A 20263-nucleotide genomic window follows, 5' to 3' on the forward strand; every position below is an offset into this window, starting at 1 on the left:
TCACTTTCAGTATCCTTACAAGCCTCACGGCTATTTTGGTCTTGTTTATCCGTCTCCCGGAATTGTGCCCTAGATTCATAACCCCCGCCCATATTGTTCCTCCTCCCCTCCTTCTTCCCCTGGGTTCCCCTGTACGGTCCGCTGTTCGTTCCCACACGCTCTGTCTTGCGCACCGTCAAGATGTTTTTTGTCGTTGTCCTATTGTCAGTGGCTCGTTGTTCCATCCGTTGCCGGTGGGCAACGTTACCGTCCGTCCTTGGTTCTCCATTCCCACTCCATACGGTGCTCTTCCCCTTTAATTGTAGTCGCTGTTTCATCCCATAACTTTGCGCTGGGGGTGTCGAAGGGGGGTGCATTCTCCTGCTGGATTGCGATCGAGTTGTCATGCTGTGTCTGGTAGCCTCCTCATGGGGGGGTTCATCGTCGTTCTCCTCATCTCTACCGGACCTGGTTGTATTCCGTTTTTTCTTCCAGTTTCTCGAATCCCCATCCATTTCCATTCCATCTCCATGCTGTTCCGTTCTCTACGGATCGTGGCGAATCCGTCCACAGTTGTCTGCCAGGACTGGTCTGTAGTTGTTCCAAGAAGGGGGGGGCATCAGTGGGGGCTGCATTAATGTGATTATATGAGGAGGGGGGTCGAGCGATGTCTTCTGGATAGTAAGTCTTTGAATTAAGTCCCCTCTCCCGGTTAATGCGGCTACCAGCATTCCATATTTTCAGAGCCTGGTGTGCTGCACACAAATCCACACGCCTATTGATGGATTCAGTTTCTGAGAACCATGCCTCTTTTAATAAGCGGCCTCTTTTTGTGATATCATTAGCCAAGATTTGGGCATTCTCAAAATCAAAACGATGGCCGTATTCTACTGCATGAGCCCAAATCTGGGAGTGTTGTTCACCCCGTCTAATGGCTAGCCTATGCTCATGTAGGCGGGTCTTAAGTCTTTTCGAGGTCTCGCCTATGTAATTACTCTGGCAATCCGCACAGTTGATTTTATAAACTATGGCTGATCTCTCGGCGGTGGGGAGCTGATCTTTGGGGCGCATCACCTTAGCTCGTATGGTTTGGGTGGGTTTGTGGCTACCTGTATGTTGTGGGGTGCCAGAAGCCTGGCTGTAGCCTCTGACACGTTTCTGATGTACGGTAGTGACACGCGTGTGACCCGTGTCTGGAGGTCCTCTCTTGATTGTCCATTATGTAGTCCGGGTGCCATACTGTGTCGCTTAATAAACCTCGGGGGATACCCATTCATTCGGCATATGCGGAATAGATGTTTTCTTTCTTCTGCCTTAGCTTCCATGGTGCTGCAGTGCGACTGTACCCGTTTGAACAAGGTCTTAATACAGCTGGCTTTATGGGAGGCCGGATGATTACTATGGAAATGGAGGATGCGGTCCGTATGAGTGGGCTTCCGATAGACCTTGGTGTTTAGAGTTCCATCTGGGGAACGTTGGACCAGTACGTCCAAGAAGGCTATCGAGCCCCGGACCTCCTCCTCCAACGTAAACTTAATGTCCGGATATATTGAATTTAATACTCCCATAAAGCCGGCTAAATGGTCTCGTTTGACGACCGCAAAAGTGTCGTCAACGTACCGTGCCCAAAACTTGGGCTGTTGACGGGTCATAGCCTCGTGTTCTAATTGTTGTAGAACCGCTTCTGCCACCACGCTGGATATTGGGGAGCCCATCGGTGTACCTTTGACCTGTTCATATATATTCCCTTGAAAGGAGAAGTAGGTTGTAAGACATAGCTCAATGAGTTGCGTTAGGTCCCCCGGTTGCATCCGGCCTCCCATAAAGCCAGCTGTATTAAGACCTTGTTCAAACGGGTACAGTCGCACTGCAGCACCATGGAAGCTAAGGCAGAAGAAAGAAAACATCTATTCCGCATATGCCGAATGAATGGGTATCCCCCGAGGTTTATTAAGCGACACAGTATGGCACCCGGACTACATAATGGACAATCAAGAGAGGACCTCCAGACACGGGTCACACGCGTGTCACTACCGTACGTCAGAAACGTGTCGGAGGCTACAGCCAGGCTTCTGGCACCCCACAACATACAGGTAGCCCACAAACCCACCCAAACCATACGAGCTAAGGTGATGCGCCCCAAAGATCAGCTCCCCACCGCCGAGAGATCAGCCATAGTTTATAAAATCAACTGTGCGGATTGCCAGAGTAATTACATAGGCGAGACCTCGAAAAGACTTAAGACCCGCCTACATGAGCATAGGCTAGCCATTAGACGGGGTGAACAACACTCCCAGATTTGGGCTCATGCAGTAGAATACGGCCATCGTTTTGATTTTGAGAATGCCCAAATCTTGGCTAATGATATCACAAAAAGAGGCCGCTTATTAAAAGAGGCATGGTTCTCAGAAACTGAATCCATCAATAGGCGTGTGGATTTGTGTGCAGCACACCAGGCTCTGAAAATATGGAATGCTGGTAGCCGCATTAACCGGGAGAGGGGACTTAATTCAAAGACTTACTATCCAGAAGACATCGCTCGACCCCCCTCCTCATATAATCACATTAATGCAGCCCCCACTGATGGCCCCCCCTTCTTGGAACAACTACAGACCAGTCCTGGCAGACAACTGCGGACGGATTCGCCACGATCCGTAGAGAACGGAACAGCATGGAGATGGAATGGAAATGGATGGGGATTCGAGAAACTGGAAGAAAAACGGAATACAACCAGGTCCGGTAGAGATGAGGAGAACGACGATGAACCCCCCCATGAGGAGGCTACCAGACACAGCATGACAACTCGATCGCAATCCAGCAGGAGAATGCACCCCCCTTCGACACCCCCAGCGCAAAGTTATGGGATGAAACAGCGACTACAATTAAAGGGGAAGAGCACCGTATGGAGTGGGAATGGAGAACCAAGGACGGACGGTAACGTTGCCCACCGGCAACGGATGGAACAACGAGCCACTGACAATAGGACAACGACAAAAAACATCTTGACGGTGCGCAAGACAGAGCGTGTGGGAACGAACAGCGGACCGTACAGGGGAACCCAGGGGAAGAAGGAGGGGAGGAGGAACAATATGGGCGGGGGTTATGAATCTAGGGCACAATTCCGGGAGACGGATAAACAAGACCAAAATAGCCGTGAGGCTTGTAAGGATACTGAAAGTGATAATTGCCCACCCCCACTCGTAGAGGGAAGTCGTGTGTGGGATGGTGGTGGGGGGGAGGCTATGAGCAAGGAAGGCAAAAAGATCTGGACTCCCAACTCTGAAACAACTTATGACAGAATGCAGACTAGTAATGTGGGATGTAGGCTGGAGACCCAACCCGATCAGCTGGGGCCTATGACACGCTCCAGGAGCCGGAAGCAGACACTAAACAGCTGTATATAAGACTCTCCCCCGGCACTTACCTTTTAACCCTGACGATGTCAATTGTGTTTGACGAAAGCTCGGTGGATTAAAATTCTATTTTTATAGATACTCTCTTGGTGATCATTACTATTTGACTAACATGAATATTCCCAAGAGTCATGTTTTTGTTTTTATTTCCAATCATATATATATATATATATATATATATATATATATATATATATATATATAATATGTTTTCTGAGGTTTTCGCGGGTATTTGTATGTAGGTCTTTGGTTGTTCGGGTTTTCTCCCGCGTAAAATTGGAAGTGTCTTGGCGACGTTTCGACGAAGTCCCATTCGTCATCTTCAGGCTGGTGTTTTCAGCTTCGTGCTTTGAGCAGCACGAAGCTGAAAACACCAGCCTGAAGATGACGAATGGGACTTCGTCGAAACGTCGCCAAGACACTTCCAATTTTACGCGGGAGAAAACCCGAACAACCAAAGACCCACATATATATATATATATATATATATATATATATGTGTGTGTGTGTGTGTGTGTGTGTGTGTGTGTGTGTGTAGTGTGTATGTGTATATATATATATATATATATATATATATATATATATATATATATATATATATATATATATATATTTTCAATGATGCAATCTTCGATCTCCGGGAAGAGTATACTCCAGTTATTTATTGTTAAAACAACATTTAAAACAATAAAAACAGTTATATACAAGAATTAAAACAACTTAGCTTTCGCTGGTCCTCTGCCAGCATCCTCAGAGTGGGGCTTAGGGGGTGGAAAGTTCTTTTTATCCCCTTGCTGATCCAATTGCCTACTCATTGCCCTCGTGACAGGGCCACTCTTCCTGATTGCCTGTGACTGCCTTGCCTGTTCCGCCCTCTCTTTTTTGCACTCTAACAGTGTATTTTCCTGCTTTGTCATCCTTGTGCTGTCTCCCCCTCCCTGCGCTGTTATCATTAGCACACTCTCCAATCCCTCCTCCTTATCCAATGCAAGGTGCCTCCTCCGACTCGGCACTACCCGAATCCTGTTGAGCTGATGATCTGCCTGCCGTTTTTGCATACCATTGTTGGTTTCTATTTCAACTCCCTCCTCCAACCCCCCTCCTCTCCCAGCCTGCCGATTCATGCACCCTTTGTTATCCATTCCTGTCATCCTTCCCCCCCTTCCTTCAACCCTCCCACCTGTTGATTAACATATTGCTCCTGCCTTTCATCGACCAGTCTTATTGATGTTCTCTTCCTCAATATCTTTTCCTTCCTGATCCGCTGCTCTATCTGCTGTTCCTGTTTACCCTCCTCCCCCACTGTCCATCTTCCCCTCTCCAATGTCCTCCCCATCATCTGCTGACTTGCCTGTTGTTCATCCATTTCTGTCCATCCTCTCTTTTCTAGCATTCCTCCTCCTCTGACCTGCCGTCCTACATGCTGTTCCCACATGCCAACATCCATTCCTGTTAAACCCTCCTTCTCAAGCTTTCCTCCCCCCCAATCTGCCGTCCTGCCTGCTATTCTTATCTGCCCTTCTCCTTTCATGTCAGTCCCCCCCCTCTCCTGTTTCCTCCTCTCCTCTCCAATCCACTGCTCTGTTTGCTGTTACTTCCAGCATTCTTCCTTCCCTTACCTGCTGTCCTACGTACTGTTCCCATCTACCAACCTGCGTTCCTGTTGGACTCTCCTTCCCAAACTTCCCCCCCAAAAAACTGCTGTCCTGCCTATTATTCCTGCCTGCCCTTCTCCATTCCTATCCACCCCACCCTCTCCTATTTCCTCCCCCCCTCTAATCTGCAGCTCTACCTGCTGTTCCTGGCTATTCTCCTCCATTCTTACTCCCTTCTCAAATATCCCCTCTCCATCCGTGAATATGCTTCCAATCTTACGTGCCTCATCTTTTCTGTTCTTTTCTCTCTCCCCTGCTCTTTTGATCAGTCCCCTGGGGTTGGGCATACCCCTCCCCTGTATTCTGGGCCGTAAGATCAATTCCGCTGTTCTCAAGAGTCTTCCCTGATCCCCCCTCTCCTTGCAATCCCCCATCATATCCACCTCCTCTTCCTTTACTACCCTTACCTGTTTGTGACCCTAATGTTCCCTCATCTGTCCCCACCTGTGATGTGTCTATGGGATCCTCCCTATGTCTAGTCATGTGGTGAATACCCCCTCCCACCAGTTCTGGTTTCGCCTCTGACAATCGGCATCCGTCTCTTGACATGCTCTTCCTGCACTCTTAGTGCCTATATATATATATATATATATATATATATATATATATATATATATATATATGTTTTAGTGCGTTTATATATATATGTTTTCTGAGGTTTTCGTGGGTGTTTGTATGTAGGTCTTTGGTTGTTCGGGTTTTCTCCCGTGTAGAATTGGAAGTGTCTTGGCGACGTTTCGACGAAGTCCCATTCGTCATCTTCAGGCTGGTGTTTTCAGCTTCGTGCTTCAAGGAGCAATGTGTGGTCTTAGCTGTTTCTTCCTTTTAGCTGCCAGTGGGGGTATGAACTGATTGGGTGGGAGCTTGGCTGTGTTCTGATTGGGTGGAGGTGTGTTCTGATTGGTTAGGGGCTTGGCTGTGCTCTGATTGGCTGGGGGGTTGGCTGTGCTCTGATTGGCTGGGGGGTTGGCTGTGCTCTGATTGGTTGTGGGAGTGTTCTGTTTGGTTGTGCTCAGGTTAGTCTGAGTTGCAGGGGGGTTTAAGATTTTGGGCTGCCTTGCTATTATTTGGCTTCGCCAATCAGTTCATACCCCCACTGGCAGTTAAAAGGAAGAAACAGCTAAGACCACACATTGCTCCTCGAAGCACGAAGCTGAAAATACCAGCCTGAAGATGACGAATGGGACTTCGTTGAAACGACGCCAAGACACTTCCAATTCTACTCGGGAGAAAACCCGAGCAACCAAAGACCTACATATCTATATATATGGTGACTGCTGCTTGTGGATGGCTCTAGATTGAGCTGATACAGGCAAAAGAAAAAGAAAAAGAAAGAAGATTTCTTTCTCCCAATGTAAAATGATGTCGCAGTTGGCGACTGCTGCTTGTGGATGGCTCTAGATTGAGCTGATACAGGCAAAAGAAAAAGAAAAAGAAAGAAGATTTCTTTCTCCCATATTTGGGCTGACAGGGTGTACATTCAAAGTAAAAATCTCCTCCCCCTGTCTCTCTCCTGATAGCTAACAGAGTGGGAGAGAGCCTGTGGCTTAGAGGTTATAACAACTGCCTAACATGCAGATAAGCCCAGGTTCGAATCTCAGAAGAGTAAGTCTGGCTGAAGAGAGTTAACGGAACTCGAAATAGCTATACCAGTTCTCTCTTTATTCTATATATATATGTGTGTGTGTGTGTGTGTGTGTGTGTGTGTGTGTGTTTTCTGAGGTTTTCGCGGGTGTTTGTATATAGGTCTTTGGTTGTTCGGGTTTTCTCCCGCGTAAAATTGGAAGTGTCTTGGCGACGTTTCGATGAAGTCCCATTCGTCATCTTCAGGCTGGTGCTTTCAGCTTCGTGCTTCGAGGAGCAATGTGTGGTCTTAGCTGTTTCTTCCTTTTAACTGCCAGTGGGGGTATGAACTGATTGGGTGGGAGCTTGGCTGTGTTCTGATTGGGTGGAGGTGTGTTCTGATTGGTTAGGGGCTTGGCTGTGCTCTGATTGGCGAAGCCAAATAATAGCAAGGCAGCCCAAAATCTTAAACCCCCCTGCAACTCAGACTAACCTGAGCAGCAAATTGCTGCTTGAAGTACGAAGCTGAAAACACCAGCCTGAAGATGACGAATGGGACTTCGTCGAAACGTCGCCAAGACACTTCCAATTTTACGTGGGAGAAAACCCGAACAACCAAAGACCTACATATATATGTGTGTATATATGTATTGCTCCAAAAGACGCATTACGGCTTATTTTGGGGGAAATATGGTATCATGGTGATCAGCCCAGCTGGGCACCCCACTCCCAGTGCATGCACAAGAGGCGGCGAGTGTGCGGGGGCCAACACTGTCCAGCAGCAGTTATAGCCCTTGGCACAGCACAGACAAGTTTGAGTACGGAGATAGAGGCAGGGGCGAGGCAAGCGATCCGGACGTGCTGTGTGGCTGCATGGCTCACGGGAGGCTCACATGGCAGCACCAGCACCAGGCAGAGGAATGGGGGACAGGCAGTCGATCCAGATGTGCTGCGTGGCCGCTAGCTCCAACGCTGTTTTGGGCAAGCCAAGACAGTGAGATGGAGCGGGCGGAGTATCAGAATCGCTTGCTTGCCCCTCGAGCCTCTGCCTTTTACTGGTGCCATCATGCAAGCTTCCTGCAATCCTCCCACGAGCCAGGCAGCTGTGCAGCATGGCCGGATCGCCTGTCTCCGCACCTCTGCATCCACATTTGGACTTACCTCCACTGCGTGGGCTGTGGCTGCTGATGGACACCGTCGACCCTGTGCACTCACTGCCTCCTGTGCTGTCCACGACTATCCTCCCAGTTTTATTTTTGGGGTAGGGCTTATATTAGGCACACACTTAAAAATCAGGCTAGAGCTTATTTTCTGGGTGAGCCTTATTTTCAGAGAAACACAGTAGCATTTTCACATTGTGGCCTGAAACTGAGTTCAGACACTGCTAGCTCTATTTAACAGTTGAGAACATGTATGCATAAGCATGATTCAATATGCAGATATTTACAGAAATAATACTAATAATAATAATAATAATAATAATAATAATAATAATAATAATAATAGTAAAGTTGGAAGGGACCTTGGAGGTCATCTAGTCCAACCCCCTGCTTAGGCAGGAAACCCTATACCATTTTGGAGAAATGGCTGTCCAGTCTCTTCTTAAAAACCTCCAGTGTTGGAGCATTCACCGCTTCTGGAGGCAGGTTGTTCCACTGGTTAATTGTTCTAACTGTCAGGAAGTTTCTCCTGAGTTCTAGATTGCTTCTCTCCTTGCTTAGTTTCCACCCGTTGCTTCTTGTCCTGCCTTCAGGCGCCTTGGAAAATAGCTTGACTCCCTCTTCTTTGTGGCAGCCCCTGAAATATTGGAACATTGCTATCATGTCCCCCCTCGTCCTTCTCTTCATTAAACTAGACATACCCAATTCCAGCAACCGTTTCTTATATGCTTTAGCCTCCAGTCCCCTAATCATCTTTGTTGCTCTTCTCTGTACTCTTTCTAGAGTCTCAACATCTTTTTTACAGCGCGGTGACCAAAACTGGATGCAGTATTCCAAGTGTGGTCTTACCAAGGCATTGTAAAGTGGCATTAACACTTCATGTGATCCTGATTCTATCCCTCTGTTAATGCACTGTGTTGGCCTTTTTGGCAGCTGCAGCACATTGCTGGCTCATACTTAGGTGATTGTCCATTAGGACTCCGAGGTCCCTCTCACAGTTACTACTATTGAGCAAGGTACCCCCTATGCTATACCTGTGCATTTGGTTTTTCTTGCCTAAATGTAGAACCTTGCTTTTTTCACCATTGAATTTCATTTTGTTAGATAATGCCCAGTGTTCAAGTCTGTCCAGATCCTTCTGTATCTTAAGCCTGTCTTCTGGAGTGTTGGCTATTCCTGCCAGCTTGGTGTCGTCTGCAAATTTGATGAGTTCCCCATCTATCCCCTCGTCCAAATCGTTGATATAGCTATTGAAGAGCACTGGGCCCAGAACAGAGCCATGGGGCACCCCACTACACAGTTCCCTCTATGTAGATTTGGTTCCATTGAGGACCACACGCTGAGTACGGCTGGTCAGCCAGCTACAGATCCATCTGGTGGTGGTGCTGTCTAACCTACATTTTTCTATCTTGTCAAGTAGTAGGTTGTGATCTACTTTATCAAATGCCTTACTGAAGTCCAAGTAAATTATGTCCACAGCATTCCTCTGATCCACTAATTTTGTCACTTGGTCAAAGAATGCAATAAGGTTTGTCTGGAATGATCTATTTTTGACAAACCCATGCTTTTAGTAATGACTTTGTTTGCCTCTAGGTGTTTGTTGCTTCATTATTTGATTATCTTTTCCAGGATCTTCCCAGGTATTGAGGTCAGGTTGATAGATGTGTAATTTCCTGGGTCCATTTTTTTCCCCTTTTTTGTAGATGGGAACTACATCAGCTCTTTTCCAGTCCTCTGGTAGTTACCCTGTGCTCCAGGATCTTTGAAAAATATAGTTCATTGGTTCTGAGATCACATCTGCCAGTTCCTTGAGAACCTTGGGGTGTAATCCATCTGGTCCTGGCAATTTGAACTCGTTTAGGCTGGACAGGTGCTCACTTACCATTTTCTTGCCTATCTTAACTTGCGTTTCTATTCTGTTTTTTTATGGCACTATTTTCGATAGGTTGGTCTGTTTTTTCCCTTTGTGTAAAGACAGATGCAAAAAACGAGTTAAATAGTTCTGCTTTCTCCCTGTTGCTTGTCACCTTCTTGCCACTTTCACCCACTAATGGACCAATCATTGCCTTCACTTTTTTTGTTTTTTACATGTTGAAAGAAGCTTTTTTGTTGTCTTTGACTTTGGTCGCAAGCCTTAGTTCATTTTGAGCCTTGGCTTTCCTCACTTCATCTTTGGAGGCTCGGGTCATTTGCTGATATTTTGACTTAATTATGTGCCCCTCTTTCCACTTTCTATACTTGTCCTTTTTATCTTTCAATTTGTCAGAGAGTTCTTTATGCAGTCATGCTGGTTTTTTTTGAGAGCTATTATTTTTCTTCTTTGTTGGTATTGTGCTAGACTGGGCTTTTATTATCTCATTTTTCAAAATTTCCCAAGCTTCTTGAGTTGTTTTCCCCTTGATGATTCTCAACCATGGAATCCTTCACAAGCCCTCTCTAAGTTTATTGAAATTAGCTCTCTTGAAGTCCAAGACTCTAGTTTGACTGTGTTCTATTGCTTGTGCTTCCATAATGTTGAATTCCAATATTGCATGGTCACTTCTTCCCAGGGTTCCTATGGCTTTAACACCTTTTATCATTTCATCTCTGTTAGTGAGAATTAGATCCAAAATGTCCAATCCCCTAGTTCCCTTCTCTACTTCTTGGGAGACAAAGTTTTCTGCTAGGTTTGTCAGGAATCTGTTTGATCTTCCACTTGGTGCAGAATTTGTCTCCCAGTTGATGTCAGGGTAGTTAAAGTCCACAAATGTTCCTATTTAGAAATACATTGTTTGGTTTCCATGGTCTTTAAGAAACACTGCACCATTACTGACTTTGTTTATACAATTTAGAACAATCATTACTCCTTTTAGAAAAGCAAAACCATCATAACCTTTTGATCATACTCTGCAAAAGTAATTTCCATAATCGTTATGGCAGCTTCTGTGAGCTCACTCTTAAAAGAATAGATTTTTTGGGATAAGGGACTAACTAAGACTGTAACCCAAGAAAATTGATTAAACCTTTCTGATACATCAGTTTTGTTTGAAAGGTTCCATTATGATCAAAGTCTTTCTTTTATGTTGACTGTTTTAGTGAAATATTTATGCAGTTCTTAAATAATAGACTGACTGGTTTAGCCCATCAAGCCTGTCAAGGCTGAGTTTCTGCTTTGTTCCTGTAATTTGAATTCTTGAACAGACTGATCTTGGTAAGAAGAGCCCCTTTGATATTGAGTAGAGATATCAAACCATTCCACAAAAATAATTCTTTTAAAAAATATAACTCAGTCTTAAAAAGATCTATATTTGAGAAGAGTTTTTTCATCCTTTGATATTTGAGAGCACAAAAATCATTTGGAGGATGCAACATGGGAAACTTTATGTGAAGGCTGCCCACCTAGCCCAACTCAACTCTTTCTCCTCTGCCCGCTTTCCATTTCTCAGAATTCCCTACAATCAGAAGTGAATCCAGCAGTGTGCTTGCTGCAGCTGCCAAAAAAGTCAACACAGTTTTAGGTTGCATTAATAGAGGGACAAAATCAAGATCAGATAAAGTGTTAACACCACTTTATAATGTTTTGGTAAGACTGCGCTTGGAATAGTGCAGCCAGTTCTGGTTGTCATGATTAAAAAAAAAAAAAAAGATGTTGAAACTTTAGAAAGAGTGAAGAGATGAGCAAAAAAGGTGATTAGGGAACTGGAAGCTAAAACATATGAAGAACAGTTGCAAGAATTGGGTCACATGATAGCAGTCTTCCAATATTTGAGGGGCTGCCACAACGAAGAGGGGTCTATTCTACAAAGCATCTGAAGGCAGGACTAGATGCAATGGATGGAAACTAATCAATGAGAGAACCAACCTAGAACTAAGGAGAAATTTCCTGACAGTTAGAACAATTAACCGGTGGAACAGATTGCCTTCAGAAGTGTGGATACACCACTAAAGTTATAGCCGTAATATTGCCTATTACTTCTTTTGTTCAATAGTTGCAGATGTGTGTTTGTATATATTTTATTATAAAGTATGTTTTCAATTATTGCAGCACAACAGCCTTATTAGTTAGTAGCAGGTTATGTATTTCTGATCATAAAACAAATGCTTTAGGAATTCTATTACCAATTCCTGTTAATGTTTGCTCAGTAAACAGAAGAAACATGTATTTGAATGATATAAATGCAATGTAAATATTCAATTTGATAAAGTGTAGAATTAAATTGCTTATTTTAATCATTTTTTTCTTTTGATTTAAAACAGTGATTATAATTCACTAATTATTCTGATACAATCTACTATAATGGCATTACTAAGGGAAGATTACTGCAAAATGAATAAATATTTTTAAAGCAATGAAAAATTCCAGTCAAGATTTGTTCTGTCAGCTTTCAGTGTTGGGCTTCAAATATTGGCAATCTCTACAGATTGCTAACAATGGAGAAAGAACTATGAACCATGAATTCAGAAAGCAATATAGTGTGTAATTGTGCTCAAGAGGTCAAAATCTTTCTATTGCTGCTGTACCTATCCTGGTTACACGCTAAAAATGAAATACCAGAGTAAATTTATTTTTTTAGGGACTATATTAAATATTGAGTCACCACATGAGAAAAGCTTCCTCAGTCACAGGTATACAGCACAAAAGGACAGGGACTTAACAGCCTAAATGCTGATTTGTATGTGACTGCTGTGATATGAAGTTGTAGCTAAAAAGAAAGACTGCTGAGTTATGATCAATACTGTATATAGAAAAGCAGTTGTTCTCTTCACTGAACTGAAGCCTTAGACTAAAATCTGTAAGAGCTTCTACTTTTTCTCTTTATGCTTTAATCCTGCCAAATAGATTATCAAAGCTCATAATTCAGGTCTCCTTCTTAAGCCCGCCCTCCTCTCTCTCTCACACACACACGATTTGAAGACTCTGCAGGATAACTGTAATTATAATGCCTTCAATAGCACATTGTCCTACCTTTTAATTAGTTAGCAATATATCAGAAGATTTTATCTAATGTCTGCAAAACATAGCAAGTGTTTGGTGAAGACAAATTGTGAAAATGTATGTATAAAAAAATGCACTGGCTAAGTCTTCCTAATGAGGTTATAGAAACATTCTCCTGGATCGAAACCCATAACAGGAAATTTCATTTGTTAAAAAAGAATACCTAGCTATCTCTACATTCTTTTTAGTTCCTAGCATTTGAGTAAAATTATTATCTACACTGTACTCTCTGAATCACAGTTTGTTTTTTTCCTTGCAGGTACTTGGTTGTGGAAGGGGGATATTAAAATATGGATTTTTTCATTTTTTGCCTGAAATACTTGAGTACATTCTGAATAAAATTTATTTTCATAAAATATGCTACAGTATTAATAGTGGTTAAGAGTTTTAGTAAGCTCACATATTTTCAAAACTGAATTTAGTGTTTTGTTTGTTTGCCTGGCAAAAGATGTATGCTAGGTGACTGTTCCTGTTAATGTTCATTCTGCCGTAGGACAGGATGGAAAAGCTCCAATCCATCCCCAGCAAGATCAATGGCAAAAACTGTTTACATTCTTAGTGCCTCTGCTTAACAGCTAAATGAATTATAGGCACCAGAAGAAAATGTCTGTTGTGTTACTGTATTTGTTGCTTTTCTTACATCTATTGCTTACCTTGTCCTTTAAATAGTTTGGTTACTTTTGCATTTTGAATAATGACTTGATTACAGTATTTAGTTGGTTAAAATTATTTACATAAACTTGTATATTAATAACAAAACCATTCTAGAAATATATTTTGTATTTTATTGTTGCATTAACAAAGCTGAAACCTGCAAATCTGCGCACGCATTTTGAGGGATGTCCTATTTATTTCAATGGATTTTTTTTTTCTTATTTAACATACATGGCACTCCAACATAAGCCAAATGCACTTCTAACCCATTTATCTTGTGGTTAAGATATCCTTACTTACTTACAGTGTAAATAAAAAATGGACTCAGACCTCAACTCCTGGTGATTCATTGTGCAGCATTACTTGCAACCATGCAAAGGTGATCTGCAGTTGTTTTCTTCCAGCTAGGTGGTTTTTTTTTTTTTTTAAATTTAAACTACCCAATCCAACTCATAGTCTTGGAATTTCCAAACTGCCTCCCTTCCAAGTATTACGTGGGGTTGACCTTGCTTAGCTTCAGAGATCAGGCAACCACAGCCAGGTGCTGCCACCTGCTGATCAATTTTCACATTGTTAGGGATAATGGGTATGAAAGGAGATGCCTTTTAAATAAGAAACACTCTTTTCTAAATTGTGGAATAATCCACCACCCCACTTTATTTAACATCCCATTTTATTTTATGCTTTTTATTTAAGAGTATAAAAAACATACCATTACCCTAACCTTAGTTACAAAATATGCCTTGTTTTATAAACTGAAATGTGTTTTTCCTCCAAAACGTTGCTTTCTTCCCTGCTCAACTACATTTCAAAAATGTTTAACTATATTATGAGTACAAACTAAGATTCTAGTTTTGTTTGTATATAATAGAAACCAATAAAAAAAATAAAAAAATTGTCACATTTGGCCAGCAAAATGAAATTTCCCACAGTCCTATTCTCATATTATTTGCTTTCCTTTTTATCCTAGACATGGATTGATAAGGTTCTAGCTCTTATAATTTTCAATATACTTTTAGAAATTTTCAGAAAGATATTATAGGTTTTATGTGTTTTCTAGCTCTGTACAAAGTCAAACTCTGTATCATGTGGCTGGATATGTAAAGAAACCTCTTTGGATTGTTAACGCAGCTTTGTATTTTATTTTGCTCTTTTAGTTTCTAGCTCTGGTATGCAGTGAAAGTGCTAAATATCTACCTACTTCTCAATATCTACCCAGCTTTTCCTTAGATTTATATCATGTTTTTAACTGTAGTGTCTGTAACTCTTCCACAAATACAGCTATTACAGCATGTTTATGTTCAGATTCAAAGCAACAGAAGATATTCTTATATATGTATAAGATACATACATACATACATACATACATACATATGTAACAATATAGAATAAACTTATTTTTATCATTTAGTGGCTTTTATGATATGCTTATTTATTTTACAAAAAGAGAATTTTGTTTTCTTAAATGTGGGAGTTGACTTCTTTGGATTACATCTATAAAATAACGGTTACCCTAACATTCATAGTAACAAATGTTTCTGTCTAATATTTCCCTGTACATTTACTAAGTTAAAAAATAAAATATAATGAACTAGAACTATTTCAGCTCAGCATATTTTTACTCACCATTTTAGCTTGTCTTTTCTTTCTTTTAAACAGGGCTAACAACCTTTCACTGTCATTAGGACTTGGTATTTTGGGGGCGAGGGGCAAGGGACAGTGGGCAGGCAAAGATACATAGTGAGTAAAGATGTGGATGGATCAGTGATGGAGGGGTCAGATGGGACTCATGAGTATGCTTTTCGTTAGGAAATTATGTTAAGCCTTTTTTTAAAAAACGTATACCACAGCTTTCATGAACCTTGTTGTTTAAATGGTTCCATAGCTGATAGTTGAGTTCTGTCCCTTAAATCTATGTAAGATTTACATGCAACACTATTTTCTAACAGTATTTTTGAGAATTTGTCAAGATGCAATGTAGTTATGGGGAAAAGCTAAGAAAACCTGCTTATTAAAAATATCTTTTAAATTTGAAGCTGGCATATCTGCCTCAAATTCCAGTATAATGGAATTTTTGGTGACTCTTTAGGTCTGAAGCCATCGGGGCTCCAAACTGAGCAGCAAAATAAAGAAATGTCCTATGAAATCATCCAGCCCTCATTGATCTCAATGTTTTATGCATGAGAGGGAAGGATTAAAGGTGTCTGAAAGAGTTACTGTGAACATTCTTTACTAAATTACAGTTTGCTTCATTATCCAATGGAAAATGAAGGGGAACCTTTTAGCTGACAAAAATAACTGTCACACTTAAAAAAAAATAGCTGCTTACCGGTGGGGTGCTGAAAATATAGAATGATGAACCCTTCAGTGCCAGGAACTTGAATGTATACAGTTGGGGGGAATCTTCTCCCTGGAGTCTCTCATTCACCCACCCCATATGTATCACCTTCAGTGGATAAAAATGTTTACAAATTAATTTCAGTTTATTAGCCGGGGTAAAATATAACTATTCTTGTATAGCATCTAGTCAGTATGCTTTTCACTGACTTTTCATCTATATGCATTTTCCATAAATTCTGATTATTTATCTCAGAACTAGCACCTTAAAGTTATTGTGGACATTACAAGCACAGAAATTGTCCCAATTTTAAGGAATGTGCATTATGGGAAACTGAACAACACAGAACAACAAGACAGATTTGAAGGCAGAAATATATGTTATAGCTACAGAATATGAGAGGCCAAGATAGATCACTTGTGTTGTATGTTTAGCACATACAATGACCTAGTTTTATTATTTCTTTAATGAAAAATATTCAGTGGGATCTTAAAGATTTTTGTCCAATATTCTACAGATTGGTTGCCCACCAAAAAACACGGACTATTATGTGTTTTCAATGCAGAGAAGAATTGACCACGACCCATCACTTAAGTTGTTTACACATATAAATTCAAATTCAAAAATCTTTTAGAATGTACAGAACTGTTTGATGAGAGCAGTCATCCTTATGAAGTAGGCCAGACCAAGAAAGAGACTCCATGGAAGACTAAAAATTATTTTTATTTAGATTGGCTATAGTGACATAATGTTGCAACTATATCTCATACTTCCCATCCTCCCTCTTTTATATGAAAGCCTGTGATATTTTAGTAATCCTCTCCCATCCTTTAGACTTAAGCAATATATGCCTTTGGGTTGCCTTGATAATGGATCTTCCTTCTCTCATAATGGCTGTTTTCCATTTTACTTTCTACATGAGAAGTCATGTTCTCCATCCATACTACAAAAACCGTCTCAGCTTCTGTCAAACCCCCTCAGTTCTGCACCAATAAAGCAGATCTGAAGGCACGGTGAACGGGGGTTGAATGAATTTAGAGATGATGACTCAAAGAACTGCAACTATAGAAAAGTATCCAGCTCTTCTTTATTATGGTCTGTATGATTTGCACATACAATTGAACTGAGAGCTTCATATGGTGACTCAGAAGAGCTGCCCTCTCTCTCTAAAGGATGAATTTCTTTAGGAATGTAGATCCAGTCTATAGTGCTGGATAAAGACAGAGTGCTCAGTCTTTGGGGCCAATCAACATAGCTCCAGCAAGGTGTATTTGGTGTTGCTGGTATTGCCAATACTTTTGTGCATCAGAAGAAGCACAACTGTTTGGTCAGCTCATAGCAAAGCTTGTCACTATCCATGGGGATAAACATTTGGAGAAAAGACCACACCCTTTAGATGGACTCTGTCAGGCCAGAAATAAATATCAGTCCAATTAAATGATATTGCACAGTCTGAGTATAGCAACAGCATTTAGACAATGTAACAATATTTCCAACAGCGTTGAAGGGCTGGGGAAAATATGAGCAATGATAACGTCTTGATTTAAGAGGAAGGTTGAGACCAACCTTGAAAAGAAAGAAGCATCTGGAGAAGGAATTTTTAGTCCCTATGAAAAAATAGCAGTGGATCTCTTTCTAAAGTACATTCTCCTGCTTGACAACCTGACACAATTCTTGCTTCAGACTTTAGCAGATGCATCAATCTTATCAGATGTTGTTATAAAACTTGTTAAGTGAGGGAGAAGGTCTTGATAGATATGAAGTTTATGAAGCCAGATGATACAAGCTGCTTATCAGATCCCTGACAGAAGATTCAGAAATGACAGAGATCAGGAGAAGCCCTGATACTTCTATCAGCAAGGACAAGTTGAAGCGGTGCCCTAAACAACTTTACCAAGATTGACTAGGCAGTTGCCCTGAAAAATTATAGTTAAGCTAGGGAGAGTTGAATAGTCACCAATTAAGGTCAGCTAATTGGCAATGTACCAATCAGAAGGGGGTACTGTACACAGGACCTGTCAAAGTTTTGAAAAAGGTCCTTGAGCACTCAGGTGCTGAAACCAGAGGGTTTTTTGTTTTGCCTTCTCACTGAACTTATTTGCATTTACAGTTTTGCCTAATCTTTTTTGCTTATTGCTTCTGCTTGTCACTGTGGCAAAGTAGAAACTGACAGAATAAAGAGCACAGATACCTATTCTGAATTTTTGGGCTTTTGAGTCTCCTACTGATCATCAAAGACAGAGAAAGACTTATGTGCTGAAATGGAAATGACTAAGGAGTTGCAGCTACAGAATCAATGAGAAGAACATTCCAGAGATATATAATTGCCACTAAAATACATTTAATGTAAGCCTATTAAAGAAGTCTAAAATCCCAGCTCTTCCCAAACTTGTCCTGTGAATGTTGAAGGTTCGAATCAAGTTTCCGTTGGATTTCTAGGGAAAGGTTTAATTCTCACAGACTTTCCCACGTTATTAGATACAATTCATTTCTGGCTTCTGGATGTCACGTATCTAAAGTCTCAGTGATATGAACGATGTTCATTGGTGAGTCAGTCCATGGATCACTGATTCTAGAAGTTGGCTAAATTAATATACATGTGAAGATAGTGTACAATTTGTTAGGACAAACTGTGTCCAAATGATAGGTAAAACGGAAAAGCTTCCATTTTTTGTTTAGAAGATTACATGTTAAAGGTTTAATATAATTTTGAGTTCACCTGCCTTTAAGAATAGTAAAATACGTAGAAAAGAGAGAAGAGGAATGCCCAAGAGCAATGCTGCCAGCTACTGTACTTTATAGAAATTAGACTTCCTGGCAAAAAAGTCTAGTGCATACTCTGGGAACAATTACTAGAACATGAAAACCTTTTTATTATGGAAATGAGATGGATGGTATCTAAACTTGATAAATAAAAAAAATAGACTATAGTGAAAAAAGACAAAGTAGGGTTGCTGTAGTCCTTACTTGCATATAACAGACTATTGTCTTTGTAATTGGACTGGAAACAGTTAATCTATGGAAGAAGAATCCAAGGATTCTAATTAATAATATTTATTAGAAGGAAAGTAAAGGTTGCAACATGTGACTTCCAGCAAAATCTCTACTTTCAGGCACCTTTATGTAATAAAGTTAGAAGATTTCCCTTTGTTTTTCTCCAACTTTTTCTTTGCAGAGGACTGAACACCTGCCCCACTTCGATAACTTTTAAAATTTTTATCAAGATTGAAAATATCCTTGTGTCACTGTAAGAGCCAGAGTTTCCTTCCTTCCTTCCTTCCTTCCTTCCTTGCTTGCTTCCTTCCTTCCTTTCTTCCTCCCTCCCTCTCCTTCCTTCCTCCCTTCCTTCCTCCCTCCCTCCCTCCCTCCCTCCCTCCCTCCCTTCCTTCCTTCCTGGAACATTACCCTCCCATCCAACCCCATTGCAAAAGTCAGAAGAAAAAGAATTATTTCCTTCTGAGAAGTTCAGGTGAGTGGCAGCTGCAGTGTCAGCTACAACATTCTGACACAATCATCATTCTGGACAAGCAATTCATCCCAATCTTGATCAATCCCCTAAGGCTCAGGATTGAGTAGGCAGTGGGAAAGAGTTTATGCCATCTTGAAAATCAGGGGAAGACAGAAAATATTTAATTCAGCCTCTAGGTAAGGCTCCACTGATTCAGAAATTGGTTTGGCTCTAAAACTCTTTTTGAATTCCATGTTTATGCCTGAAGAGCAGTTGGTAAGGAAAATGCAGCATTTCAGAAAGAGCTACATTGGAGTCCCTATTATACCTAGCAACCTATATTATTTCCAGGATTTCTTAATTTCATTACATCCATCCTGTCTACCTGACTATTTAGACAAACTGTGACAATGACTATTTCTGCACCTGTATTCTAAAATTGGGGATGGCTGCTCAGGTGATGATCTGAGGGGCTGACTTGCAAAAAGGAACTATCATGGTTGCATTAGTACCTGAGTATTATCTCTAATGCATATTATTGACAAAAATAATAATCTTTGGATAATCTGCAATGTAAAGTTATCTGGCTGAAAAACTGAAATTCATCTTTAAAATGAGATGTATATGTATACTAAGATGAGATCAGTCATCAGGTGTATTTTAATCTGATACTTGATTAACAATGTGCTTGGAAATAGTAGTATTGGACATAAATACTCCAAGATTTCTATAATTTCTTTCCATAGTAGTCATGCCTTCATTTGGAAGTTATCCAAAGCACTGGTTTAAAATGCCTGCCTACAATCTTTAATACAGCATAAAAGTACGCCAGCATAATTTGCCTTGCCTGTATATGTGGTCTCTATTATGTCTCAGAGTGGTACTACTTTGAGCAAATTGAGGTTTAGCAATTGATGTACTTCCTGCTGGTTGCAAAAACATTCATTAGTTGTCCTCTGTAATGTGAAGTGGGTTGGATGAGTTTTGACAAGTTTTGCCACCTGGTTGTAGGGGGTTTTCTGCCTCTCCTGGTTTATTGGGAAGTCCCAGTCCATAGATCATGCTTGGCAGTTGATCT

The 20263-nt window shown here is 41.2% G+C and overlaps 1 protein-coding gene across 6 annotated transcripts in view; it reads right to left on the reverse strand.

Moving 5' to 3' along the window:
* SNTG2 (syntrophin gamma 2) overlaps window positions 1-20263 on the reverse strand; it is a 173342-nt gene that overhangs the window by 38123 nt on the left and 114956 nt on the right. For 5 of the 6 annotated variants that reach the window (XM_039348073.1, XM_039348074.1, XM_039348071.1 and 2 more), the window contains one exon: window positions 15729-15845. The exons of the other annotated variant lie outside the window; for it this stretch is intronic. In XM_039348073.1, coding sequence (XP_039204007.1) covers window positions 15729-15845 — 117 coding nt within the window. The remainder of the gene's footprint in view (window positions 1-15728; window positions 15846-20263) is intronic. 6 annotated transcript variants of the gene reach the window in all.

This window comes from Crotalus tigris, unplaced genomic scaffold (genome assembly GCF_016545835.1).
Source record: "Crotalus tigris isolate CLP2741 ecotype Arizona unplaced genomic scaffold, ASM1654583v1 scf7180000018117.651136, whole genome shotgun sequence".
Classification (NCBI taxonomy): Eukaryota; Metazoa; Chordata; class Lepidosauria; order Squamata; family Viperidae; genus Crotalus; species Crotalus tigris.